Source organism: Neodiprion pinetum, chromosome 1 (genome assembly GCF_021155775.2).
Source record: "Neodiprion pinetum isolate iyNeoPine1 chromosome 1, iyNeoPine1.2, whole genome shotgun sequence".
NCBI classification, from domain to species: Eukaryota; Metazoa; Arthropoda; class Insecta; order Hymenoptera; family Diprionidae; genus Neodiprion; species Neodiprion pinetum.
In genome coordinates this window covers 1914207-1926844 of record NC_060232.1, presented here as the reverse complement: position 1 = coordinate 1926844, position 12638 = coordinate 1914207, and the positions used below count along the sequence as shown (strand labels likewise).

General features: G+C 40.4%; 2 protein-coding genes across 2 annotated transcripts in view; one reads left to right on the top strand and one right to left on the bottom strand.

Moving 5' to 3' along the window:
* Positions 1–8352, top strand: part of LOC124224972 (phospholipase A2 A2-actitoxin-Ucs2a) — a 33232-nt gene extending 24880 nt beyond the window's left edge. The window contains exons 2-5 of the mRNA XM_046637304.2: positions 6064–6280; positions 7093–7266; positions 7728–7837; positions 7928–8352. Coding sequence (XP_046493260.1) covers positions 6064–6280; positions 7093–7266; positions 7728–7837; positions 7928–8094 — 668 coding nt within the window. The 3' untranslated portion in view covers positions 8095–8352. The remainder of the gene's footprint in view (positions 1–6063; positions 6281–7092; positions 7267–7727; positions 7838–7927) is intronic.
* Positions 8353–9112: 760 nt separating this feature from the next.
* LOC124224968 (CDK5 regulatory subunit-associated protein 3) lies at positions 9113–11799 on the bottom strand. Its single transcript, XM_046637293.2, has 9 exons — positions 11545–11799; positions 11245–11419; positions 10890–11128; positions 10519–10789; positions 10311–10432; positions 9954–10229; positions 9658–9869; positions 9344–9515; positions 9113–9232 (listed from the first exon to the last, which is right to left on the bottom strand). The coding sequence occupies exons 1-9, from the start codon at positions 11548–11550 to the stop codon at positions 9158–9160; spliced, it is 1548 nt and encodes a 515-aa protein (XP_046493249.1). The 5' UTR covers positions 11551–11799; the 3' UTR covers positions 9113–9157.
* Positions 11800–12638: the final 839 nt, after the last annotated feature.

Genomic DNA, 12638 nt, shown 5'->3' with positions numbered 1-12638 from the left:
GAACAAACGGTGAAAGTGAAATCCCTCCAGACCCTCTTGCCTGTAGTGTCGAAACGAGGGTTGTACAGAGGTTGAGGTACACGTGGGTACAAAGCGTGCGTATGTACTTTGGTTTAAACGAGGGACGACGAGAAACGTCGAGGACTCATAGCCGGAGAAGGTGGAAGGCTCTGTCTGTCCGTACCGGCGAAGAGAGAGGAGTTGTTTGTCCGTTCAACGGCTAAAAGCTAGGAACAACAGTCACTCGAATCGTAACGTCTGCGAGTAGTGGAGCATTAGAGTCGGTGGAAGCCTGCACCTTTAACCATTTAGCATGGTAACACGTTCGTGGAAAAGCCCTTGATAAACTTTGTCAACGTCGTGCACATCGCACGGATTGTACCCTCCGACATCTCGGCGCGTTATTATAATAACGATAGTTTAATTAATCCTCGAGCGCGTAAACATTCAACGATAAAATATTACAGAGGCGTACGGTAACAAAGCGAGAAATCAATCGCCTCGATCCGATGAATCCGAAGCTTCGAAACGGCGAGGTCGCATAATTCGGGCTGCTTCATTTCCGTGATTCGTCATAACGATGAGGCTTTATCGTACAATCAGTGGAATTAAATACACGTGACGTGAGGCGTGATGAAATCGGTCGGATGGTCGAGCCGATCGGCAACGCTGTCGCGGACTGAAATCGACTTGTCGGAAATCGGATGTCGTTTTAATATCGATGATCGTCCGAGCGTCGTGAGCAGGTCGGGAATTTTTCACCCGATACCGGGAATTCGGGCGAGCTTTTCCGCTCTTTCTCTGCCGCCCGCGTGCCTGTGTGCTTTTTAACTCGAACCCTCCTTTTGGATTTTACGCGAATGGTACAGCCGTTGGGCTTCAGGTTCGGGAATTTCCGTCCTGAGCGCCCTTGATTAGTAGGGCTCGATGTGCCGCCCGCTCCACGAAGGGATTATCGCCCAACGCTCAACGGTCTTGTCGGAAAAAATTTACCGGACCAATTCAGCCGGCGCCGGATTACGAACCTTCTGCATTCTGGCGCTGCTCGTCGCGACGCCCCGCGAAGTGGAGTCTGCAGGTATGTACAATGTATGTACGATATACTCACATGTACATGTACGTTAAGGTGTCGCAGATAAAAAAAAATAATCCACGATTTCACACCACGACACCCTCTTGACAAGTTTGTTTAGGTTGAGAGAAAGGTTCTGTCAAAAGATGAACGTTCTACGTTACGTGGAAGATCGCGCTCATTGATTTTTTATTTTCATACATTTTGTTTTCAATTTATTAAGTATCGTTAGTAAAATTTTTTAATTTTCTTTTCGTTATTGCTTGCATCAATCGTAATATCGATATGCCGTTGGGTTATGGGTCGTGATCTTTCGGTTGAATGTAAATTTCGGGAAGGAAATAATAATTCAAGTGCTACAACCTGTTTCTTCTCAAAAAATGTGAAACCAAAGTGAAAAATGAAATGAGCGCGATCCTCCGCGTAACGTAGAACGCTAATCTTTTCACAGAACAATCTTTCCTTTAACCTAAACAAATTTTCTCTGCCACTGTGGAAAATCGTGAATTACTTTTTTTCCGAAACACCCTAATGTACATGCATAACCGCCCATGTGAGAATGTAAAAAGCGTGAAAATGAAAAGAAATATACGAGTGGGTGTACGCGTAATGCGAAATAATTTTTCGCGAAAGGTAATTAATTTTAATTACGTGACGTCCGGGAATTTAAGACTGCCGAGTGTGACTGAGGATTATCTAATTTTCGAACGAGGGATGATTACCTCACGTATAATTATTGGCAACCCGCGCTCAGAGCGTTTTTATGAAATCTGGGATGATTATCGAAATTCATTATACGACGGCTTGATTTCCCCAACGCTTCAATGTTTTCTTTTTTTTTTTAAATAAAGAAGTCAAGATAAAAAATTGAACAAACACAAACCGGGAAATTTATACACCTATACCTACTCTTTACTTAGGTGTAGTAAGGGAATTCAAATGACTACCCACCTAATTCACGATGCAAATTAATCCAAGACATGGAACACAGAACCACGGACGGAATATAGAATGACGTTACATTACACCACCTCCGAATTCGCGAGCAAAAATGTCAACATACCGAGCCAGCTGATACGCTAAACATGCGCCATAAGTTAGAGGAAAATGTAAAATATGGACATTAAATTAGAGAAGACGTCGTCGGCACCTCGTGCGCGTTGTTGGGAGTTGGACAAGATTCTGTGAAACTGATTTTTCACCCCGACTTCGAATCAACGGACGAGTCGTACGGTTTGAAATAAGGTAAGGCTGGAAAACCGTGATCCGGCTTATTTGCTTCGCACGAGATTGCGATTTTGGCAGTATATGTTGGACCATATTCCGTACCTGCACACGGCAATGGACACGAGTGGTAATTTGAAACCGTGGAAGAGGCGAACAAAGACGTGTAACGAGAATATAGGAACGTTACACGAAGCACATGCACCGTTGACCCAAAGTAAAACAAACTGCAATACCGGCGCTGTTAATAGTTATACGCGGTATAATAACGAAGACAAGCGACTCCGATGCGATACACCGGACGTCCTACGGCATTCCATACAAATACGGAATCTCAACTATTGCTAACAAGTTTAATTAACGTATTCCCAGGAAGGGCAACCGCGGGCGAATCGGACAACGCGTGGGAAGATCCGACTGAACGAATCGCTTCTTCGGAAAATCCAATTCGTAAGTCATTGTCCAAGTTCAGGGTTCGTACGCTTTTTCGAATCTGATATTCCCCGACTTTTTCCACCTATTCCAGCATGAAAGTAGAATTTTTCCAATAAATTTTCAATAAATATTCCGCTGATTAACGACAATTTCTTTACACATTAATGCTGACACCTTCAACATTATCTAGTAACCGACTTACTGGCTGACTGTCAATTACAAACAAGAGCCTGCGAATTTTCTTAAGAAAAAGACAAAAGGCAAATCTTTGATTCAAAAAAGATCGATCCTCCGTCAAACTTTCGATATTGTCAATAGTAGTTCCAGTTTCTCAACGAGCCATTCATCCGCCCTGAACGATGACTCGGTTGGGAAAAGTTTCGCGAGGAGAAAATTTTTACACGAAATCAGCACGTTTCAAATTTCCTTTCGCTCGTTTCGCGCTGTGGAAAATAAAGTGATGCGGTTGCAGCCTCGACATTTTTCCCCGTTGCTTGTTTTCCGAATTTTCCGTGCTTGGCGATTGAATCCGACGAAGCAGACTCCGGTCTTTCGGATCCGATACGCCTACTTGTAAGATTAAATACCCGTGCGGCGGTTCGTGGTCGCCTTGCTGCTTTCGTACCGCGTTAATTAGGAATTTCCTGAAATTAGAAAGAAAGACCGTTGTTTGTCCGGCAAGTAGACTGCGGATCCGAAATCCGTAACAACTATTGCAACAAATACCAACCCGAAACGGCGGTTTCGAGTATAAATCGAGCATCGTACCGTTGTTGTAATTTCAGCAGTGATTGCGAATTGAGACTTGATCCTTTTTCTTTTCCTTTTTTTTTAAATTCTCGTTAGCACCGTTTTACCTTGCAGCTTACGCACCATTTCAGAAACGAATCGCGAAATCTCGCACGATTCGCGCACTTCCAGAGATCTTAATACCCGATTCGGACGTGACAATGACCGTGACCAAGTATACGGTTACCGCTAATTACTCTACGCGCTGACCGCTATTCCGGCCAAGTTGCGATACAAGCTTCGTTACAGCTGGCTGGGAACATAGATGACACGCAGGTGTTACAGCCGCTGGTTCCTGATATCATATAGCGAAAAGGGTTGTGCGATTTCCGAGCTTAATTCATAGGCAGAGAGTAAAATCGTGGAATTTCTTTACCGAGTGAATATCAGCAAAGCACACTTAACAGCCTTTGAAGATGTATGAAAGTTAGACCGAGTCACGATTCCCCGAAGGGATTTTCACGTTGGAAACTCGAATGTAAAGCTAGAAGCGCAGAGTCCCATGTTACATACATATGTTATACATATACACCAGAGTACATATGTATATCTGTCAAAGTATACGTTATTGGAACTCTGAGTGGATTTCGAATACCCGGAAGTTTGCCGATCGAATAAAGACTCGCAGCATCGAGTATCGGATGAAAGGAAGTTTTTCTTTTGACTTTATACTTTTAATACATAGGACGGTGTTAAAAATATGCTCCGAAATTCCAGTAATTTGATGGGCTGATTAGCGCTCGGAGCTTTCTTCAATAATTAAAATTTCCAGTATCCCGGCTGTTATCCTTTAATTTTGCGAATGATTCAGAGAGCGTTGAGAGAGAAATTCGCTGGACATTTATTACGCGACACGACCCTAAAGACCTTGCCTAATTGCGCGGGTACTCCTCGAAATGTGTTCTGCTTGAGAAAATTTCGTAAACGCAACGACTGGCTGATTTATATTTATTTTTATTATCAGTTTAACTATCAGTGTTATTACAGCGATTCACGCTGTAAACAATTTCCTTCGTACTCGGGGGATGTGTCAACCCGTTATATAAACAAGCAGCGACATTATCGCGGCATTCCTCCGGTCGATTCTCCCTGCGGGAGTTAAGGAACGAGGGTAAGAGAGAAACCGAGTAAAGGAAAATAAAACAAGTGCAGGCGGAAAAAAAAAAGAACAAACAAAAAACAACAAGAAAAACACAAAAGGAACGATTCTCACGGGCAATTCACGACAAGCTGGAACAACAACCTGTGCGCCACTTACTATTACTCGTATTTAGTTGATTTTTTTATTTTCACAAGTGCAGTTGTGCCAAACAGAAACTCTTGACCCTTGGCTGCGGGGTAAAAGTTATACGCGGAAAGAACTCGTTTTTTTCCCCGCTCACTTTCTTCTTCCAACGCGGGTTTCAAAGGTTAAAAAAAGCATATCGTCTGTAATTATTTTATTTTTTTTTAACATAATAAAAGAATTGTTTCATTCAAACTTTAAGCATACGAAAGAACAGCATAGGAACAACATTTCATAAAATTTTCATGCCAGAAATTTGGAAAATATAATTGTTGAGAACTGATTTTTGTAAACAGGGTATTTTTGCGTTGGACACGATGACTCACGCTAGCTTTATCTGAAATCAAAAAATCAAATATTTTCTGTTAATAGGTGAGTATAGCTAGTGATCGAACGAAGGCTTTTCGATTTCTTCGATCACAAATTATTTTACAAGGCAATAAGTTTTCAATAATTTTGCCTAAAATTCTATGAAAAATTAAAATTTCAATTATCGGAGAATATTTGATTTTTTGATTTGAAACAAAGCTAGCACGAGTTATCGTGTCCACCGCAAAAAAACTGGGTTTCCGAAAACGACTTCTCAACGACTAAATTTCCAAATGCTTTCCTGAAAATTTTACCAAATATCGTTCAAACGCTGTTCTTTCGTACTCGTAAGCTTTGAATGGAACAATTCTTTCATTGCGTGATAAAACGATTAGAGAAAACATCATTATTTTTAAAAATTTTCAACAATTCATATCATTTATTAGACGGCTTTGCCCGTTTTGCGTGGCTTCTCATCAGAAGCAAGAATTCAAAAAGGGTTAACATATCATCTACACAATACTGTTATAAAGGGTGAAATCATCAATCACCCGTGTTATCGTCTTTCTAATGATCTAGTAGGCATCTTAAACTAAAAGCTTTCATACGTCTTAAAATGAATAGGGTTGCTGGTCAACAAATATTATTGTAAAAACAGTCAGTCTCTAGACTTTAAAAATCGAACTTCGTGACCAAATACATCCACTTTCTTTCTAAAATATTCCTCGTTTTGTGAGATTTCTTTCGCTCGGCGTTCGCTCAATTCGCACAGAGAACCCATTGATTCTCTCAGTCCTTTCTTAATTTTCCCCGTTGTTAACAATACATTCTCACAACACGCAGTGCTTGAAGAGACAAAAATTCTTATTCTTTATTTTTAACCTTCGAAAAGAGAACTTTGCTTATTCGAGGAAATTATCGAAGGTTCGTTGCTGTTTCATCGTTTCAGGGGTGGACCCCTGTGTCCCGGTGAGACGGGCGTATTCCTGGCCGCCCGGATTCGGCCCTGCAGGATCGTCGGAATCGGTGTACCTGGGGTACGGGGGTGACCCATGGGGCACGTCCTCGGCAACCACTCACGCCGCGAAGGAGCGTCACGCGCGTTTTTCCTGGCAGACACAAAGTGCCCCGGCATCAAGAAACGTCTCGAATAAAACGGAGACCGAGTGAGTAAAAAATACAAGCGCATTCGTCAGATGGCTGGGTGGCAGCCGTGTTCCCGGGTTAGTGGAAAAATGGGGACCTCACGGAGGATGGAAATTTCAAACAGACGTGGTCGCCGTGTCCGATAAGAGTGTTGCTGATTAACGCTTTGGAAAAGGAGAAAAAATACCGTCGAGTAAAAATCTGAACGAGAGTTAACCCTTTGATTCGCCCTCGATTTCGATTTCGATTTATCGCACTGGTACATTGGGATTTTACAAACAAGGGATACAATTCACTGATGTAGTTCTTCTAGCGATATTCATATGAGCCCAGCGTCCCACTTTTTTTCCTACAGCTTTCTATCCATTAAACTACTTTTTTTGGTAATAACGGCCAAGTTTTTTGGTTCCACATGGTCTCTGAAATATTGCCAAGTTTAAAAAAATACAAAATTTATTTATTTATCTATTGAAAAAACAGCGCATGTAAACAAATGGTCGAAACTCGTACTCTTCCACGAAAAAATGAATTCCATACCAATCTACCACGAAAATTCGAATGCCAATTTTTACACAAGCTTAATACACACCGAAATACTTTACAGAATTTTTTCAAAATTTTCCCTATTGTCGCTTTTCCTTGTCCGCCGTATTGAATCAGCAATTTAAAATTTTCACGATGAACAACTCGAGAAAAGGTTTCTAATTACAATTGTATGTTCAAAATGATTAAACTCTGGTGTCTTGTTTATTTTCAATCCAATTCCGATGTTCTCGGGCCCGTTCGTCCTTTAGGCCTCGATGTATAAAATTACGAAAACCGATATTCTCAGACTCGATTCCGAAGCTGAAAACAATTCGTCCCGGTTAAGAAGATCAAAGCGGGGCGTGGTGCACCTCTACAACATGGTATTTTGTGCAACCGGGTGTAACCCCCTTGCTTACAAGGGATACGGATGTTACTGCGGTTTTTTAGGATCAGGATTTTCCATAGACGGTATTGACAGGTGAGTCTACGAGGAAATAAACACTCCTCGATTTTCTCTTTCGAGTACATTTCACCTCGAGTCTATACTTTTTACTTCTGCATAGATATTGAGGAAACTGTTCGTTCTGAAACGGTTTGAAAATTAGGCGATCAAGATAAATACTCGCAAGGCTAAAAAAAATTTTTCGAATTAGTATAATCGGTACCTACGGTATTACTAGCGTTAGAAAATCTGCAGCCCGCACGTTTTTCTCGTCAAAAACTGTGAGAAACTTTTCGCTTCTCGACCGTGCGGGGGACGTGATTAAAGAGAGAAGGGACGATGCTTCCACTAACAAGCTTCATGCCTGAGGTGAAATGTGATACGCGACAGCAATATAGATACGTTGAATTTTCTGCTTCTCACCTTCGAAAGATAAATGAAAAAAAAAAGAAACGGGTGAATGTGACATAAAATAAAAAAAATTCTCTTATCCACAGATGTTGTAAGATGCACGATTGGTGCTACGAGGCAACCGACTGCCCGATGTTCTTGGAGTACTTCGTTCCTTACTACTGGAAATGCTATCGCGGCTATAAACCGATATGCGGTGAGTCTACGTCGGACGATGAAAAGAACAAAGCCGCGGTCGGCAATCGCTTGCAAATTGCATAAATTAGCCATCGTCGTCTTATTACAGCCGTCGAGCACGGGGAGTGGGGAGGGTCTGGATCGTGTGCCCAACGTTTGTGCGAATGCGATCGTGCCTTGGCGGAATGTCTGCGTCGGTATCCTTGCCCAACTACCAAAGCCATGTGCACGTCTTCCGCCTGGAGGCTGGTGCAAAATTTATTTATGGTTATGTAAAGTTGAACTACAAATATGGAATTTAACGAACCTATTCAATTTAAGACTATTTAAGACTAATTAAACCTAATCAAACCTATACACATACATATATGTATATACATATAAGACTTTCTCTTAAGGTTGTAATTGTTAATTTGTAAAATTGATTCGTTCGTTCTTTCAAACATTGATAAATGAAATCTTTGCATTATTCCCATAGCACCGAATGAAATGTACCGTTGCGTGAGAAGGTGGATCCGTTTTTTATACCCTTCTACCCCTAATTCTATCTCTCATCCCCTGATTCTGCAAAGAAAACCGAGCGTAATTGAACGGTTTGTTGTCAGTCCACGTTTTTGCGATGGATAATTTCACCTGCGCGTTTCTTCGTCAAGAGGTTGCGCCCCTTAATTCATATGCATGAACTCACCCTAACGGGGGTTGGAAACTTTTAGGTTCTTTTCGCTACGGGAGATGAAAAAGGGGGGATGGAAAGGTGCTTCCACTAACTAGCCGTATGTCTCAGGGGTAAACGCGATAGCCATATAAATAGGGCACGATGTTATCGTAGGGAAACGATTGGAAGAATTTCGATATACTTATAATTGTTCGTTAACGAACAAGCGAACAAACCCCATAAAAGCACTTGGAAGAAAAAAAAAAAAAGAAAAATTCTTTGCAGATGCGATTTTGTGATGGGATGTTTCTTCGTATGATCGATAAGATAACATGGGACGCATATACGATTGGGAAAAATATTCATTTCGATACGTACACACGAGTAATATTATACATGTATAAATGATTCTGTGTGTGTGGGAGTGTGTTGTTAAAAAATACTACACTAGCGGATAAACGCTGTTGATTATCGCCGACGTTTTACAGCGTGTGAATCTGATTGTGAGCGCAAATCTTGATTGATAAATTATTTGAAACGAAATAAAATAAAATGAAATAAAATAAAATAAAATAAAATAAAGTAACATAAAAAAAAAACCAACGAAAACAATAAAAACCCTCAGCCCAAAAATAAGTGTCTTCTCAAAGTCTGCGTAGCTTATGATGGCAAGAAAGCTACTTTTTATTGAAGGTTATTTACACCACCAGTCAAATGTACAATCCTGTTCTTGTACTTTTTCGATATATCTTGTTCTATCTGTAAATGAAAATGTAATTGCATTAGGTAATAAGTTACTGGTGAGGATGAGAGAGAGTATATATATATATATATATATATTTTTCTTTGTACATAAAAAACAGCAATAACCTCTGTCTGCAGTTCCTTGGTTCGTCGAATAACCATTTTCAACATTGGTTGAAGTGCCAGAGCTTGATTTATGATATCTTCTCGCCTTTGACTAGTTAATTTTTGTAGCGAAACCATTTTCTCAGCCATCTTTAATTTCTGTCTCAGCGACGCGGCGAGAAGATCTACGTACCTGTGAAAAAAAAACAACGTATCCTTATCGAGAATATTTGGTTCGTTACTAATCTGCGGGCAAAATTTTCTCCTAGAGTCAAAATCCCGCTTCGACAAGAAAAGCTATTGTATTATTATTATATATATATCTATATTATTACCTGGGCGAATGCTTTATGTTGTGCAAATGCTGCACTCTGCTATCCAGGACCTCAGTGATGAGGACCTGTACATGGTCAAGCATGCTTTTAGTGCTATCGGGTGTGGCGAGTTGAAGGATAGGAGATGCTTGCTGCATTTGGCTCATGCTGAGTACATTGTTTCTATTGTCTCCTTGAAACTCGTACAATCGAAGTTTTAGAAAAGATTCGAGCTGAAAAGTTGACGGTAGAGGTCTATGAAAATTCATGTCAATATGAAAGAGGTTGAAAAATTAAAGTATGGACTCTGTCAATACCTCTAATAACTGGTCTATAAAGTCGTTTCTAGTCGACGGATTGTCAAGAACCGTCAAAGCCTCAGTCCCAGTCGCGATTCCACCATCAAGACCAGCAGCTTCTACAACAATCCCAGATTCCTCTAGAGATATGTTAAAATCGATTTCTTCCGCGGTACCGTCGACAGACTCGATGTTACCCCAGTCTATGTCACCCCTCGCACCGAAATCGATTTCCCCTTCACCGTCCAGTTGACCAAAGTCAATTTCTTCCTTCGGCTCATTTCCAAAGTCAATCTGTGGCAAAAAATTGACAAATGATAAATATAAAAATCCGACAAATCGTGCACGATAAGTTTTTGGAGATTTATTCTTTACCTCGCCATGTTCTTTAGCTTCCTCCTCTTCGTCGTCGTCAAAATTGACGTTCAATGCAGTTTCGACAACAGATAAGGGAGCTTCTCCGTACGTCCATTCATAAGTTGTCGTGTTACCCTTATCTGGAATTAAAAAATAAAAATAACTTAGCGTCGACCGATATATCAAGGTGAAATTAATTCTTCAATGCAGCTCGAAGCTTGCTTACCGATTACGTATTTAACCATCGGAACGCAACCACCGTCGTGCTGCCTTCCCAAAGTGAATTCCACAAACGAACTATAAAATTCGACAACGTTGTCGATGGATTTTGCTTTTTCCACTAATCTGTTGTAAATCTCGGGCAATTCCGATACTCTCTCAACTAGTTCCTTCTTTATTTTTTGCCCAGGTATTCCCAGCTGCTTGCAAAGTGTGCTAAACTCTGTTCGAGCTATATTTTCTGACTTTTTATACTCTGTCTCCTTTTTCTCTAAATCCTGTGGAAGAAACATTGATTGAGGTGAGCACGATTACAATTGCTTGAAAGATATAAATCTCTGAATTGCTTTGGTAAAAAACAGGTAACTGGTTAATTACGTTCTGCGTTTGTTCCAACTTCTGAATCTGCTTTTTGAAGCTTGGTACTTCGAAATTGATATTTCTCATCAACATTTGAGCAGCTTCCGCAAGGTACATATTATCTTTTTCATAAAGTCGAACGATCTCTTGCCAATCTTTCATCCTCTTCGAACCGTAACGACCAAATAAATTTTTGGAGTCAACCTCAGTCTCTTTTAAAATCTCTATTATCTTCTTGCAATGAAAATAATTGATATCTGCAAAAAAAAAAAAAAAATGCGGAAATAAGAAGCAGAAAACAAAGAATTGCTTCATCATACAATGAACTTAGTAAATGAATCTAGAAGATTTAATATAGTGTAGGCATACTCACATGTGCCAGAGAGTAGCTGAGCGATTCCTTCGTGTACAGGCATGTCCTGAATGGCATTATTAATTTTTTCTCTGATGGCGATAATGTTTGCCTGCCAATCCCTGGTACAGTGACGTCTGTTTATCAACCATTCTAACAGTTTACCTGAATTTATATCAATCGGAATATCCTGTTCCTAATTTGAATTTAATAAAAAAGAAGAGGTTAGTTTTCGGTTACGTTTCCAAAGGTTTAGTAAAACCGCATTACCAAATGTATAAATATTCCGGGATTCGCGATGTAACTTTATCTTTTACTTACCTGCATCCTGACTGCTGGAAACCGGCCTAATTAGTAATTTACAAAAAATCGTATCACAAACAGCTGTTCTGTTGACGTTTCCAGCATTCGTACGCATGGAATTTACGTTTTTCATTCATGCACACACACGCACGTGTGTACGCATTAATTCCAAAAATGACCGTGAATAACGCTGCAAGCATTCATATAATACAAAAGGTTTCTCTCTGTAAAATGTCGTATAAGAATGAAAATTCGGACACCCGGAACCACCTATCAGAGATGCTAGATAGCATTAAAAATATCGGCAGATAATAAAGGATCTCTGTATTATTTACAACAATAACGATCATAATCATATCGCGTGTCGGTTTCCTGCAAATTGCTGTACAATCTCATAATTAAAAGACTAGCGCTATTCTGCGGCGATAATGCCTGATCAATGAATTAAATACCACAAGACAACTGTCAAATCATTGTCACGATTGCCATCCCTTACTACTAATCGAAATATGAACATAATATTATGATTACGTTGCAGGTTAATGCAAAGCATTAAATTTTATCGGCTACAGAAAATTGGAGCAAGGCTCGAATGTGTTTCGAGGAAAAGAATGAGTTGCTCGAAACTCCCGAGATCAAAGAACCCGCGTGTAAATAAAAGACTCGGCGCATCGTGCAAGACGACATGTATGTACGTTCCCGTGTTTGATTCTTCTCATTTTTACCCCTCGAGCATAATATAAACCGCGGTGAGCCATCTACGAGTCCGAAGTCACGTTGCCCAGCCACTTCTCACGAGCTGTATGCAGTACATGCAATTACTCCGTGACTCTCGGGCATATAATAGCTGGACCAAATGTCCGTAGAGTCAGTACGCATTTTCTATGCGACGATAGATGTCCTCAACGAATAATCTGCGTGACAGCAAAGCATAGCTATATAATCCTTGAATACTGTATCGCGTAGCGGAAACCGTTCCAACTGTTCTCAGAGTTTAGTTTGGCATCGCAGATGTGGATATAAGTAGTCAAGTTTTTATCAGCGGTGAGTAAAAGGTCGAGGCTTTCGATTTTCGAATATCATTGCGTCCCAGAGATTCGGAGTAATTTACC